Source organism: Lepidochelys kempii, chromosome 5, assembly GCF_965140265.1.
Source record: "Lepidochelys kempii isolate rLepKem1 chromosome 5, rLepKem1.hap2, whole genome shotgun sequence".
Taxonomy (NCBI): Eukaryota; Metazoa; Chordata; order Testudines; family Cheloniidae; genus Lepidochelys; species Lepidochelys kempii.
Window position 1 is genome coordinate 35,979,764 of NC_133260.1, and position 15,978 is coordinate 35,995,741.

At 42.4% G+C, this 15,978-nt stretch overlaps 1 protein-coding gene across 7 annotated transcripts in view; it reads right to left on the reverse strand.

Moving 5' to 3' along the window:
• Window positions 1-280: 280 nt before the first annotated feature.
• The window catches only part of ANKRD55 (ankyrin repeat domain 55), a 69,486-nt gene continuing 53,788 nt past the window's right edge, over window positions 281-15,978 (reverse strand). For 3 of the 7 annotated variants that reach the window (XM_073346184.1, XM_073346183.1, XM_073346182.1), the window contains 2 exons: window positions 12,690-12,791; window positions 281-1,335 (listed from right to left, as the gene is read on the reverse strand). In XM_073346184.1, coding sequence (XP_073202285.1) covers window positions 1,052-1,335; window positions 12,690-12,791 — 386 coding nt within the window. In that variant the 3' untranslated portion in view covers window positions 281-1,051. Of the gene's footprint in view, window positions 1,846-12,689; window positions 12,792-15,978 lie in introns of all 7 variants that reach the window. The other 4 variants (XM_073346188.1, XM_073346187.1, XM_073346185.1 and 1 more) reach the window with 2 other exon arrangements.

Genomic DNA, 15,978 nt, shown 5'->3' on the forward strand with positions numbered 1-15,978 from the left:
CCATTCTCATTGACAGAGTGGGATTTGGAGCTAATCAACTCATGTATTTGACTAGAAATGGAGAAGTAGGTTGTTAACTGAAGCCTGCAATATGGGAAAGCAAACAGATGAGCACCCTGTAGCAATCATATGCTGACTAACTCTGTCAGCCTCCAATAAAGTACAGTGTTAGAAAATGTTTTGCAAAAGACCGTAGAGCATGCCCCCATATAATGCAATTCAAATTTCTGTTGATTAAAAGACTTTCAGTTTTGATTTTTTTTAATTTGTAGCTCAGAAGGATTAAATTGATGAAATAACAGCTAATAACACTGATCTGATTGAATTATCCTTGTTATATGAAAATAATACAGTGTCTTGTTATTGAAGAATATAAAGTATTAAGTAAATCAGATACATAAATCAATCCGTGCAATCAGCAAACATTTTGAAAGGCCCATGCTATGTCCCTGTCTGTCTTACAAAGATTTGGTTTTTTGTATTATATTTTTTTGGCACGTGGAGATCACAAAAATCACAAATTCACAGTGTAGAAAATGTGTTAGAAATAAATTGGAAAATAACAGCTGATTTACCAAAACTGATGTTTCTTTAGAGTTCAGAATTTTAGTTTAAAAAAAAAATTGGTTTTCAGCATCAGAGCCTTTGCTTTTTGAACTACAGTAGAAACTCACCAACTCATATTTCACTTATCCAAACACTTTATGACTCTCACACAAACCCTGGCATTCTAGCCCTCCTTCTCAGCAAAGATTTAATACAGTGCTGTAGTGGAGTTGTACGCTACCAGGGTCTCCTTTCACAAAATATACTACAGTATATTTACTACTCACTAGCAAATTAATCATAAATTAAAATACTAAAAGTCAAAACAATGCACAAAATACGGTGTGTGATACATTATCCTTGCTTTTTAAATTGTTTAATCATTAACAGTCTAGTTGTCATCAGCTTTCATTAACATGAATTAGCGAGGTTCTACTGTATAGTTATCTTGTAATAAAAAGCTTTGAAATATTTCCATCTATGTGTTTGTGGCCAGCAAGATGAGCTAATTTTCACTGTCTGATTTGCTGGAAGATTTCTTAAAGTATTCCACTGTGAGAGTAGACCCCTTCTGACTTGGGATAGCAGGCAGGACACGGCTTGTTCTGAGAGACTCCCCTGATACAACAGGTAAGAAGGAATGCAGTGAATGACTTTGAGAAAGTCCTCCTCTCTGGGATTTGGAGGTAAGTGCTGGTGGGAGAATAGTTGTGCCAGTCCTTAAGGAGTTTAAAGACAGAGACTTTGACTTCTTGACACCATGAGAAACTTCAGTAGGTGGTAGCTGGACTGAGGAAAAAAGAGAAAGAGTGCCCAGAAAGTCAGAAACAAATTCTATAATTTGTCAGTTTGTCACTTTCTTATTCTTGTACGTTTATCTTGTATCATGTGCACTTAAATTGAATCCATGAAATTTAGAAACAGTATAGAAAATGAGCAAAGAATTACTAAAGTAATTTAAAACACACTCTGGCAGAACTAATCATGTGTGAAAATACTTTTCTTTGTAATAACCAAGCAAACAACAAAATGACAGATGATTTACAAGGAGTTTTCAGTGATCTGTGAGCCTGCATAGCTTCACTTTTGTTAATCACTGAAACACACGGATACGTGTCCAAAACTTATCTGAACATGAATCTTCATGACTCCCTCCCTTCCTTGGGCAGTTCTTCAGTTCTTTGCTCCTTCCTCACAACCCACCTGATGGGGAGATTCTCTGCACAAGTTTAAGTAAATTCTACAAGCCAACAAGGAGGAGATTCTCTCTTAATCTGATGTAAATCTTGTGTAATGCCACTGAAAACAATAGAATTAATCCAGATGTAGATTGATTGATTGATTAGGGGTTACCAAATGAAATTAATAGGCAGCAGGTTTAAAACAAATAAAAGGAAGTATTTCTTAACACAGTCAACCTGTAGAACTCTTTGCCAGAGGATGTTGTGAAGGCCAAGACTATAACAGAGTTCAAAAAAGAACTAGATAAATTCATGGAGGATTGGTCCATCAGTGGCTATTAGCCAGTATAGGCAGGGATGGTGTCTCTAGCCTCTGTTTGCCAGAAGCTGGGCATGAGTGACAGGGAATTGATCACATGATGATTACCTGTTCTGTTCATTCCCTCTGGGGCACGTGGCATTGGCCACCATCGGAAGACAGGATATTGGGCTGGATGGACCTTTGATCTGACCCAGTATTGCCATTCTTACGTTCTTATGATTTAATAGAGGAGAATTTGGAGCAATTTTTGTTAGAATCAACAGGTAACATCCTTAGCTGGTGTCAGTTGAGTATCTTCACTGAAGTCACTGGAGCTATGCCAATTTATATCTGCTGAGGATCTTGTCCTACAAGTCCACTTTAAACAATCTGAATTTACCTGGTAAGAGTAGATTTGCTGTATACGGAACACTGTAGAACCCATATTTACCGATTAATTATACCGTTAGAAAGAATAGCAGATCAAAAAATGTGCAGACAGAAGAGTGGCCTGTTTGTTACACATCTAAATCTGTTTTTATTTAGGATATTTTAATAGGTTTACAAATCCTAGCCATATAAATATCAGAGACAAATGCAATAACCGTTACGACAGTGAGCTTTGGTTTGGAGAAACATGTAATTGTTGGAGCTCTCCACTTAGCATAGTGCTACCATGTTACAGAGTGAGCATCTTTACACTACCCATGACATGTTGTTGTCTAGTGATTTATTGAATTATATTTAACAAACCAGGTATGTCTACAGAATGTTAATATAAAAAATTAACTGGTGTGCTTTTTTTGTAGAGGTGAATGTACTCTAAATGGTAACCAGTATCTAAATGTCCCATAATTTGTGACATGTTGGTTACAAACTGCATGCCAGTACTCTTTAATGACTGGACATGTCCACCACAATTTCTTCAACATTTATCCCCATTCAATCTATAAATATTCTTTAACCTGACTGGTGCGAGCGACCATTGAAGCAGTATCGGAAAGACCCAGTGTTTGGCTGGGTTAGAGTGCTCTCAGTCCACCACTGCAGGGGCAGGCAAACTTTTTGGCCTGAGGTCTGCATTGGGTTTCAGAAATTGCATGGAGAGCCGGTTAGGGGAGGCTCTGCCTCCCCAAACAGCCAGGCATGACAGGCAGCTGCATCTCCCGGCTGGAGCCAGCCATGCACCGCACAGCACAGAGCCCTGGGTCAGGCCGGGCTCTGCAGCTGTGCTGCCCCAAGAGCTCGCAGCCCCACCGCCCAGAGCATTGCGCTGGCGGTGCAGTCAACTGAGCCTACAGGGAACAGCAGGGGAGGGGCTGGGGGCTAGCCTTCCAGGCCAGGAGTTCAGGGGCTGGGAAGAATGGTCCCATGGGCTGGATGTGGCCCATGGTCCATAGTTTGTCCACCTCTGCACTACTGCTTTGAGCGGGCTGCCTTGGTAGTGTCACAGAATATTTGTAATAGCTAATCCACCTTGTTCAATGGGAGTAAAGAAAGTATCTGCACTTATACTTGGTCTTTTCTTATTCCATATACATTCTAACACCATCCTCTGTATTTCTGCTAGGCTTTTTATCTGGATGATTTCAAGAAGACTTTGAAAAAAGAAAGATATCCTTGGCAAAATGTTCATTTTGACTGTGACTATTTCTCCCAACCAAGAAATGGCATACTTCCCCCAGGACTCCAAATCTCTTTTCATTTGCTGAAGTAGAGATTTGACATTTAAATTATAAAGCTCTTCTAGGTTGTTTGAGATGTGAATTCCCAGGTATCTTTGTGAGTCTTTCTTTGGGTGCCCAAAATCACAAGCCACTGTTACCCCACTACTTCTGTGAGCGAGCGCTTTACTGGAACTTAAACTGCATGTGTCCTCTCCTTGCCACACCATGCTACCTGTCTCACCAGCAAATTCCTTGAGACTCTGCCAGTCTTAACCTTGTGTGATAGGTGGCACTCACTGGCAGTGTCATCAAGTGGTTAGGATGCTAGGTCTCTACTTGACCCACTTCCAGTGTCTCCCACTGGCTATGGTCATGTCTTGTGGTGGTCTGCCTTCTGATGGGTGCCCATCCGACCCTCTGGTCATGTCATCCATAGCTGCAGATCATCCAGGGGACTGGGCTTGGTATTCAGTACCCCAGAGGGCATTCCCCCCGCTGGGCCATAGATCCGTAGTCTGTGATCCTCTGGAATGAGCTTATTGAGGCCTCAGTGTTCCAGTGGCCAGGCATGTGGTCACCATATAATTTTCTGACAGCATTATTCCATCAGCCAGTGTCTCAGGCTTGTGTCAGAACACTCACCCATGTCTGCCAGCTGGGAGAATCTGCATGAATTGCTTGAGTGTGACTTGCTCAACTGGAGCCACAGCCAACAATGTTCTTTAAGGCTCTGAGCCACTGCTTGAGGCTGGGATCCCGGTGAAAAGTGCTGTTGGTGGGTCTCGGCCATGATATCAAAGATGTCTAAGATGGCTGCCTTGACATGCATCGTCTTGCACATCCATGGCATCAAGGTTCTGATATGCTGCTTGAGCTGTCCCGGTAAGATAAAGTACTGGCGAAACAGCCCAGTGTTCAGATGGCTATTGAGCTGCTGCCGCGATCTTCTCAAAAGTAGTAAGGAAAGCATCAGAGTTGTCCCCAGACACCTTACCAGAAGGTTTGGGGTTGGGGTAGGGTTTGTGGTCCTGACCACAAGATTTGTGCTTGCCCCTAGTGGTTGTGAAAGGGTCACCAGCTGCTGGACCAGGTGTTGTTGCTGCTCTGTTGTGGCGTCAGCTCCTGGCTGAGCTGCTGCTGTCGTGCTGCTTACCGCTGTTGCTGGGTAGCCGTTTATGTTGGAACAGCTGGTTCTGTTAATTCTGGCTGTCCGTCAGCCACTTCAACAGTTTGTCTATATCCATGATTTTTTTTTTCTTTCAAGGCTTTACTGCAGACCTCTGATGAGTGCCCGCCTTCTCCATCAAGTTGCGAAGGGTGGCTCACTGCTGATGTTGCCTAGTGGTTAAGACAATAGGTCTTTACTTACTTTGCCTCCAAAGTCTCCCACTGGCTACTGTCATGTCCTGGGGAGGCCTGCCTTTTGGTGAGTGTTAATCTGACCTTCTGGCCAGGTCACCAATTAGCTGTAACCCTCTGTGGGGGAACAGGAGCCTCAAGGAAGATATTGGGCCCCACATCCCCATGAAGGGGTGATGGGGAGATGATTTTTAGTCTGTTTAGTGACTCCTGGGGGTGTTGAGTTCCAGCTAGGCAGTTTGCAAAGTCTTTACCCTCTCTGGCTTTCCCCAAGGGGGAGTCTGGAAGAGAGGGTTTTTGTGCCCTCCGTAACAAGGTGGTTGGAAGGGGAGCATGGGCCCTCCCCCTCCACTGGGCTCTGGCACCCAGGAGTACCTTAAGGCTGCCTCTGGGACCACTTCTTATCACTCGCTTACCCTGAAAAGTCTTACAGTTTGTCACAGTAGCAAAGGAAAGGAGAATAATTGAAATTTCTGCCCCTCCGGGCTCAGCAGGCAGGGTTTTTCTCCCAGGGAAAAGTTTTTGTAGCATCCTTCAGAAGCTTTTAGGGTAGGTGTCTCTCCCTGTCCTGTCAGGCCTCTTCTGAACTGTCTGGCTCCCTTTTAAACTCCACCTCCAGCTGGAGTATGCTCTGCAGGTGGAGATGGGTAGGGCTGCCTGGGCCCAGGGTTACTCCTTAACCCCTTCAGTTCTGGCATGGGGTAAGTACATCCCATAACACCTTGCCTTGCACGTAACATTCAGTAAACTCTAGTTCCTGAACCTCCGGAAGAGCATTCATTTGTAATATCCAGTCCTTCCAACTGGACAATCACAGAAATCTACCAAGTCAGCTGTCTCCAAAGAGACAGAATACACCCCAGCCTATGGTCTCAACTGAGAATGCACCCCTCACTTTAGTATAACAGCACTGAGAAATTAATAAAACAAGAATAAGTTTATTAATAAAGAACAGATGTAAGTGATGATAAGCAGAGCTAATACAAGCAGAAAATAGTTACAAATAAAACACGCTTTCTAGAGTCTAAAATTTAGATTACAATCCTGGTGTCAGGAAATTTCTCAACTACAGTCAGTTCTGTATCTTAACACATGGGAGGGGGAACCACCTTTCACAGATTCCAAGAGTGCTGGCCCCTTTTGTCCCTTAAGTAATAGGTACCAAAGGAGTCCCCTTTCTTACCTTTTATAATCCAGAAAAGCTTTGAATTGTATTTTTCGAACAGTAAGCCCAGATAAAGTTTCTCTCCCCTGCTGCTTGTTCTTTGGGGTGTAGGTACCAAGTCTTTTGATTGTCCTCCAGTCAATTTGCTCTTTTTATTGGCTTGAGCACTTTGTTTGTAACCAAGCCATGCTATTTTTTCATCTGCCTGTGAACTGGGTCCATGCAGACAGATAAATCCACATTCCTTTGTCTAGGGCAGGCTTGTTTATCAGCTGCTTCCACACCATACTTTAAGAACTTATTTCCAGCATGCTCACGTAACTCTGTATACACAATATGCACATACATCACACAATGATATTCCTGATCAGTGTGACACCAGTTTTCATGAGATACCTTACAAGACACTGTTTGGTAAAATATTCTGACAACTGTGTGTTGGGTGTGCATTTTTCCCGTCGGTATAAATGGGTTCTTAGGGCCACAATCTTATAGAATTTGTTGCCCATTTGTATCCAAATGTCTTCTGGAAGAATGACTTCTTAGAGCCTGGCAAATTTATTGCTAGCATTTCAGATTTGGCATAACTGACTTTAAATTCAGACACTTTCCCAGCATCATGGATTTCTTTAGATACTAACTTCAGGGAAATATTTGGTTTAGATAAAAATAATACTACTTCATCTGAGAGATACCTCAACTAGTTGAGGATTCACTGCCTCCATGCCTATCCTTCTCCAGCCAATCTCATGACCTCCTTCCAAGCTGACATCTAGGGAAGCTCTGTGATTTGCAGAACCCCTACGTGGAATCCCTGAATCCCACCTGCCCCTGCAGAGTGCAATCAGACCAGTATTGTCATGCTCAGGGCCCTCTATACCTGCAGAATTACAGAGGGGGTAGGGAAGCAGAATTTCCCCTTGTGCATCAAGGACCTGATTCAACTCCTATTGAAGTCAATGCTAGCTTTCCTGTTGACTTCAATGGACACTGGAACAGCTCCCCTCCCCATATATATAGAATTTTTTTTTGTTATATGCCTGATACAACAAAGGCTGAAGTTCTCCCAACCATCCCCTTCCAAAGCCACATGCCTATATAATAATTCGTCATTTGCCATGAACAATAATTCCAGAATGGCCACTTGTTGCAAAGCAGATTCTTATAGAAAGGATTTAAAAGTACTGGAGGTCTTTTATTTAAATTTTTTTTACTAGCTTCTAAATGCACAAGTCTATTCCAAACTCAAGCTTGATCAAAGCACACAAACCGAGTTCTCATGGGGCGTAATAGGCAGTATTGTAAGCTAACTGCCTGGTCTTTTGCAGTTTAACATGATGCATAGCTCAGATTCATGGTTCATTAATATTTAATACTGTAATTCAAGAAACATTTTTAAAAGAAAAAATGCACCAATTATGGTTTCAATCACTTTGTACAGAATTTGCCTGGGTGACTCCAGGGACACATGCATTGTGATGTTCTAAAAGGGAAGGGGTCAGGATTTCTATTTTGTGGCATGTGGTAGAATTGGTTTAGTGGAGACTTTTGCATGGAAACCAATCACATCCGGAGGAGCACTCACTCATCTCTTAAGAGGACGGCACCAAGCTCAACATCTGTGACATTTGCAGATTGTTATTCACCTAAGTGAAATTCACACAAGTGCAAAGGGCCTGCAGAAGGCCCTAAACACCAAGAAAAACCCACTTAAGCCCTTAACTAAAAGTGTAAGTGGTTTAGAGAACCTTGCACAGGCCTGCTGCGCTGTGGTGATTTTACCACCAAGCATCAGAAACCACTACATAGTAACATTCTTTCAAACAGGCAAGACGAGGTGGCCAGAAATCAAGCCCTGTCTGTCTGTTGGATCCTGAATAATGCAAAACTCCCTCTAGGACAGTGGTTTTCAAACTTTTTTTCTGGGGACCCAGTTGAAGAAAATTGTTGATGCCTGTGACCCAGTAGCCCTGAGGAAGAGGGGTTTGGGGTGTGGGAGGGGGTCAGGGCTCTGGGGTGGGGCCAGGGATGAGAGGTTTGGGATGCAGGAAGGGGTTCTGGGGTTGAGGGGTGCTCAGGGCTAGGGCAGGGGATTGGGGTGTGGGGTTAGGGCATTGGCTTACCTCTGGTGGCTCCCAGTCAGTGCTGAACCCGGGGTGCAGAGGCAGACTTCCCGCCTGTCCTGGGACTGCAGACCGTACTGCACCCCGGAAGCAGCCAGCAGCAGGTCTGGCTCCATGGCGGGGGTGCACAAGCGGCTCCATGCGGCGCTCTCCCACAGGCACCGCCCTCACCGGCCAATGGGAGCGTGGAGCTGGTGCCCCCCTGCCTAGAAGCCGGACCTGTTGCTGGCCGCTTCTGGGGTGCAGTGTGGTGTGGTAACAGGTAGGCACTAGCCTGCCTTATCTGGGCAGCACTGCTGATGGGACAGGGCAGGGTCAATTCTCTGGGGAAGAAAGAGACTCCAGCAGCAACTCTATGCCCTTCCAGCCCTTGGTTCCTCAATACTCTAGTATGACTATTGCGAACTGCTCGTGTCTGCAGAGACGAGCAGATTGTCGGAGAAGTGGTGCCCAAGGGATGCTAGAAGAGAAACTGTAGAGTGAGGACAAAGGCATCATAGGTAAGGTTTGGAAGGAGAATGGAGCAAGATTAGTCATTACAAAATGAAATAATACTGGTTGGGAAGGCAAGGGCTGGGGAAATATTTGGAACAGTGACCAGCACTTCTGTAAGTTAAAAGTTGAGATTTTCACTTAAAGCAGAGATTCAACCACTTTGTTACATATGAAGAAAGTGTGACTAGAGGGCTAACCTTTCAAGATACCCTCTTTCAAAATGGCCTCGGACTCCTATTATGCCCTATGGGAGTGATGCCAACCTGCCCTCAAAGAAGATGGCGGCCTGAGTCCACAACTTCCCTGAGTAAAGCTTGGCTTCACTCTCATTGGGAAAAATGGGAGGCAGTGGTCAATTTGAAGGAGGGTGTCTTTGCAAAGGGCATTTTCAGCCTCCTCCTACTGAGACCCATAGGAGATGGCAGCCATTCTGAAAGAGGAGAGTCCTTTTTCGAATTCTCTGTTGTAGAACATTATTCTTCAGCCCATGTTAATGAAGAAACTTTCACATTTCAGAGTAGCAGCCGTGTTAGTCTGTAACCGCAAAAAGAACAGGAGGACTTGTGGTATCTTAGAGACTAACAAATTTATTTGAGCATAAACTTTCATAGGTTACAGCCCACTTTGTCGGATGCATAGAATGGAACATATAGTAAGGTGTGTGTGTATGTATACACATACACACACACCTTACTATATGTTCCATTCACACACACACACACACCTTACTACATTCTATGCATCCGATGAAGTGAGCTGTAGCCCACGAAAGCTTATGCTCTAATAAATTTGTTAGTCTCTAAGGTGCCACAAGTCCTCCTGTTCTTTTTGAAGAAACTTTCAGTTATAAAGAATAATGGCAAAAATGACCATTATTCCTATTTTCAAAATTGACCTGTTGAACCAGATCTACTCATATTTATATTTAAGAGGTGAGAATTTCACTGCAGTTCTACCCCCTTTATGCCACATGAAAGGGCCAGAGCAGTATAAGTGGGCCTTAAAAGCCCAATATTTTACTAGGGGAGGACTCCTCCATTGCAGGAGCTGTGAAAGTCAGCCCTAAGGCTGTCTTCTGAGGACCCTTTTGCAAGCCTTGGTTTAGGAGGTATATACCAGGGGCAGGAAGGGTGTGTTGGGAGTGGGGCAGCAGCACTGAATACTGCATAGATTCCAGGCCAACAGGGCAGCCACAGGAGGTTATGTTATGCTAGGGACCTCTCCAGTTCCCAGAAGCAGCTCAAAATTGGGAGGTCAAAATGATGGCTTAAAAACAGCCTAGTCCCTCCTCCCACCATATGTTTTTCTTTTCTTATGTTATTGTTTCAGTGCTACTTATAAACTTTTTTCTAAAAGATATTTTTAAAGTTGTTTTAAGGCAAATATATCTTCCTTTTTTTGCTTCGCTTCCTTTTCCTTCCTTTTTTTCTGTTTACATTCACAGAGGTTTCAGTTCTCTTTCTAATTATTTTTATACTTTTATTGTGTTTTATTTCACCTTTCTATTCTATGTATTTAGCGCTTGTTTCAATTTAATTAAAAAGTCATTGAATCTTGTCTTTTCTATTTGAATCCTAACATTCTTACTCAGGTAAACTTCCCTGGGAGTAAAACTTCAGGAGTGGAAACCTAGATCTATTGAAATAGTCTCTAAGGTGCCACTAGTGCTCCTTTTCTTAATTTGATTTCAGTAGATCTAGGTTTCCACTCTTGAAGTTTTACTCCCAGGGAAGTTTACCTGAGTAAGATAAATCCCAACAGTGTTGGATTTCACCCATCATTTAAGTTTTTCTCTGTTTGTTTTCTATAGCAAGTGAAACATGTAATCAGTTTTGCAAACAGATTTTCTTTTTGTTATTTATATCTGCCCTAGGAAAGGCGATACCCTGTATATGGCACTGCTGCTAAACATTAATACCTCACACCTCTATCTGTGATGCTTAACTGTGACAGTAATATGCTACTTGTAGCTGAAAATACCCTGGTTGCTTGTGTGAATTAAATCTACATAAATACCGATGACTATGAAATCCACCTTTGAAAGTTATACCTAACAACAGTATGCTAATTGGGGATGAGCAGAGAATATTTAAATATCAGAGTTTAAAATTAAAGAGACAACTTGAAGCTCTGGTTCTGAAAGTAGCTAAAGAATTTTTCCTTGACGACATGGAGTGTCACTTGAGCATTCTTCATGTCTTCGCCTCAAAAGAGAAGAGGTGAACATTAGTTTCTCTTTTACTTTCTAGACAACAGCAGAGTTCAGGGTTCTGTTTTTCCACCACCCTCGCTGGAAACATCATTAATGTGCAGAGCAGTGTAAGGAGTGCGGCTTCCTTTATTTTGTTGTTGTTAGCAATGGGGTCAACTTCAGCTGCAGATACACAGATTCTGGAGTGGTAGAACTCAGGTCCTAATGGGCAAGAAACCTTTTGCTTAGCTCTAAAACGTTGGTGTTGTAGGCCCTGGCTGATTTGTGCTTTGGTAAATGGCAAACGCACAAATCCTTATTCAAAACAAATATATGGGTTTGGAGCTTAATGGAACACAGAAATGTGAGACCATGCTACTGTGCTGAGAGTGGGGCTGGCATTGGTAGCATCACACACCCAAGTACCTTACCATGTCTAGCTCCAGCTAAAGCTCTGACACTGGCCTATAGTCTTCCTCCTCTGTCCTGACTTTTTAAACATTCTCCCCGCTGCTGATGCTGATAACTGGGGCAGGGACCGGCTCTCTTTGCTCTTGCAGCAGCTGTCTTGGAGTTGCCATGGGAATGAAGAGGAACTGGCTGGCAGTCTACAGCAAGAGAGGCCCTCATTGTCTTCCTGCTCCTCTTGATTACAGCAGAAGCTACCAAGACAGCAATAATTTCAAGCACCGAGCACAGCTGTAGAGAATGAGTGAAGGCAGCTGCCACCAGCTTCCTGTGCTTCAAGCTCTACCTCCCATCCTTTCACTTGCAGATAGGATTGTGAGGCTTTGACCCACAAACTGTACACATTTGTAGCTGTGTATGATGAAATAGTGACCCAAATTACCTAGCACCTCAGACACCATGGTAAAGCGCACACTGTCAAAACCTAGACACCTAGGTTACTGTAGACAGATAAACTAATGCTTTGAAAGGTCTGTTGTAGCAACATATAATACAGTACTTTAGGTTGACTATGTGGATATGAAGTTATATGCTCTTGCTTAAGATCAAGTCCAAGCACCAGACTATAATACAGAGTAAAAGGCCAGCACAGACCACCTTCTCATTTGTGCACGATCTCTGTCTAAAGAAAACAACTTGATTTGTGGTAGGCACCCAACTAATCCAGAACTAATTCTCTTTCCTGCCATGATCATGGACAAGGACATATAAATATAAGCACATACTTATGGGAGATGATGGATTTTCTTCATCTTAACAATAGTAGAGCCATTGTTTATCCATGGTTTTATCACACACATCAAGCATTGCTCCAAAATGCACCAAGCAGGACACATCTTCACTTTTCAGTGGCACTGTAGCTATTATATGTTCTATGATCTACAGCACATTGTAAATACATCCCTACTCTTCAGTAGGGTAAAACATTGCTTTGGAGTATCTAGGAAGGGCTGCTACCAGAGTGGTACAAGGCACTTTCACTTCTACTGGAGACTGAGCATACCACATCTGCAACATATTCCAGCCCCTGCTATCCTAGAATTAAATTCTCCTATATGACCATGCTCTTAACTAATGCTAGACCAATTATATCAAAACACATCTGGGATAAAGAAAAATTAAAAAACAATCCCAATGCAAATGATTTACAGATTCACATAGGAGTGCTACAGTAATTTAAATGTTCTACTTACTTTTCTGAACACAGTGGTCTGGTATGGGAGCTAGATTGTTCCGTACAGGAGTATGGTCTTTTACTTTGAGTTGGTCTAGGGACATCTGTTGAAAACTTTTCCCTGTGATAGAAAAATATATACATACTATATGTACTTAGAAATAATATGGAGCATGACAGTACTCTACTTGCTGGTAGACTAACAACTTCTGTGTTAATATTCAGAAATGGGTACCTTCATGTCTACAGAAAACCAACTGAAAATGGCTAGACAGAAGGTCACTGGGGATTGCTGATATTTATTTATATTCATTTATAAAAATGAGTTGACATCATTAAGTTGTGCACATAACAAGCCTATATAACAACATGACCTTGTTACTGTCACTCTGGTTCCTGTTCTCTCATATTGTGCATAACACTCATTTGTACTGTCTTGTTTAAAACGGGCCCAAAATCTTGTAACTAAATCCACATAGGAAGCCAATAGGGCTGCACACTTGTGTGTGCGTCCATCCATAGTACAGTTTGCTGTTCCCACTTCTGAAATGAGGTATTGAAGTCAGTGTTTCTTAGTTACTGTCCTCTATGTAGACAAGTGTAGTTCATCTCACCAGTCCTGGACCAAAGGCCTGATTCAAAGCCCATTGAAAGCAATGGCGGTCTATCCACTGGCCTCTATGGGCTTTGGATCAGGCCAAAATAGCTTTGCTAAAATATGAAGAACACCTCTGAAAATCAAAGATTTTGCCCCACCACTAGAGTCTAAATGTAGGTGAACTCCCTAGACCTGCTTTTCCTTTGTCTGGCAGTCTGTTTAGTTCCTAATGCTTGTACCAAACGGCTGTAAAATACTGTCATTATCTTACATCCACTTTGCACTAGGATAAATGATGACATAAGCTTCAAGGTAACAGAGAATGTCCATCTGCTTCCATTACTATAGTCAAGTTGTGTTTGCTGTATTGCGATGCTTTAAATTGGAAGCTGTTGGTTTTGCTTAATTTGTATGTATTTGTATGAGTCTGACTTTGGAATTTTATTTTGCATAAGAAAATGACTTATTTCTTAAATGGGGAAGTGTGGTCACATAATGGCCATAGAGCATAATTATATGCTTTGATATGAATGACTGGGAGACAATCCTTGTTGTTGGTTAGAAGGTCTGGAATAAAGTGGATGTATATCAGCATGCAGAGAGAATTTATCTTCCCCAAAATATTTTCTTTGGGCCCAAGGTACAGACTTTTGATGGCATTTGTTTTTGTATGAGGTAGTAAGGATATGCTGTTTTGATTGCAAAATGTTGTAATCTCTGCTGGCATTTTATTACATTGCCAGTTTTATGATAGCTGGCATTGCAGCTGTGTTGTTGCTCTTTGCTCCCCATTTGCAAATGGGGACATGATCCCTGCAGGGGGGTTTCAAGTGGCACAGAAATAACGTCTGATGCATAGGGTATCATAAGTTACCCCTTAGCTTTGAAAAGAGGAGCAGGTCACACAGATCAGCTATTGCCCAGCTCCTTGCCCTTTATGCCAAAACATGTTCCCTTTTTTATTATTAGCCCATTTTTTAGATTACCCTGTCATAGCACTCAAGATATCCTGGGTGCTGTACAAACACATAACAAGGTCTAGTCTTGTGCCTGATGGCTTAGCAATATGCACAAGAAACAAATGAACAATAAAGAAGGGTGGGAGGTGGTTACATGGTGCGGGTCGGAAACATCTTGTGCACCTGCCTTTCCACCCTATACTGGGGATCCCTTTCCCATATTGCTTGGAATTTCTGTAATTTAACTCCTTTCCGTTCCACAGAGTAGATGAAGGGTTGTGTGTGTTTTACTGGCAAGGCTCATTTAAGCAAAATATTCTGTATCGCTGATGCCAACTCAAAGCTGCAGCTGACAGGAGTTTCTGCTGCAATGTTGCCAATGTTTTTTGGGATAGTTGATCCTCCTTGTTCTACCCAGGTCATGCGCTGATGGAGACAATCTAAGACAGTGTTTTTGTTCTAAATTTGTGCCAGTGATAAGATGGTGAGGCTCAAAATGCCCGATGCTACCAACACCACACTCTGCCCTTTGAATAAATGTCAGGTATCAATAAATAGATCAGTTGAGCTTTCATTGCCAAGAATACAAAAAACCACCAAGAAATCCCCAGTTTCATGACAGATGTCTCAGTAGCATTAGCATAAAATATAGCTCTAAATTTTAGCAAAGATAACTCCATTTTAGGGCTTAAATGCTGAATTTCAGCTGAGCTGACGACTTGCAAATTAACTTCAGTGACTAAAAACCCCCCAGATGACTGATAATCATAATTTTGTCCTATATTTTCAGTGGATAGGAAGTTATATGTAGCAACCATTGTCAGTATTGAAAATGGAGGAAAAGAATATTAACATTTAATCCCTGTAAAGAGCCAAAATGTATCTTTCTCTCTTATCCCTACCCCCTGTGCAAAGATGAAGAAAATGGTGGGCTTTATGAAAGGGCCTCCCCTATATCAAGCCCAGCTGTCTGGTGGGGAACCTTAATTTACTTCCAAACATCTACGATCCTGCAGGCAGGGAAATGCTGTGAAAGCTATGGAGGATAAAAAACCCAGAGCTAAAGTAAGAGCCAAGAGGCTCTGAATTCATAAAGTAAATGCAGTGTTAATAATAGGGATGCAGGTGTCCCTAACACACACAGCTCTTTTCTATCATGAAATTTTAAGACAATACCTGGGCTATGCAATATGTTCCCATCAACTAGCGAGCTGCCTGTTTAGGTGCCCTTGTTTTATTCATTTCAATGGATGTCCTCTATTCTAGCTTATGGGAATCTTCTTACTGTTGGAAAATTTTCCTTGTTAAAGAGCAGCTGAGCTTGTACACAGATTACTGAACTCTCATAGTGCTCCAGCTTTATTTAGTAAGTTAATTTTCTAACTGTAATTTTTCATACCTCTAAGGTAAATTGCAAACCATTACAGATAAGGGGATACATTCTTCCCTTTGATACACAAAGAGCTCCCACCATAATGAGTTAACTGTTTCCTGTGGGTTCCATACGTGGGCCATGATCCTGTAAGCAGACCCAAGCAGGCAGAACTTTACACCCACCCCAAGCCCCATGGAAGTTAATGGGGTCTGTATGTGGATACAAATGTCTATTTGTTTAGATTCATTTGCAAGATTGGGGCTTTAAGACACAGAAAACTCTTGGAAGGATAGCAACTAGGTGATCCTGTCTGTCCGTCCATCTCTCCCTCCCTCCAGCATAGTAGGATTGACCCTTACCATATTATGCCTTCTTA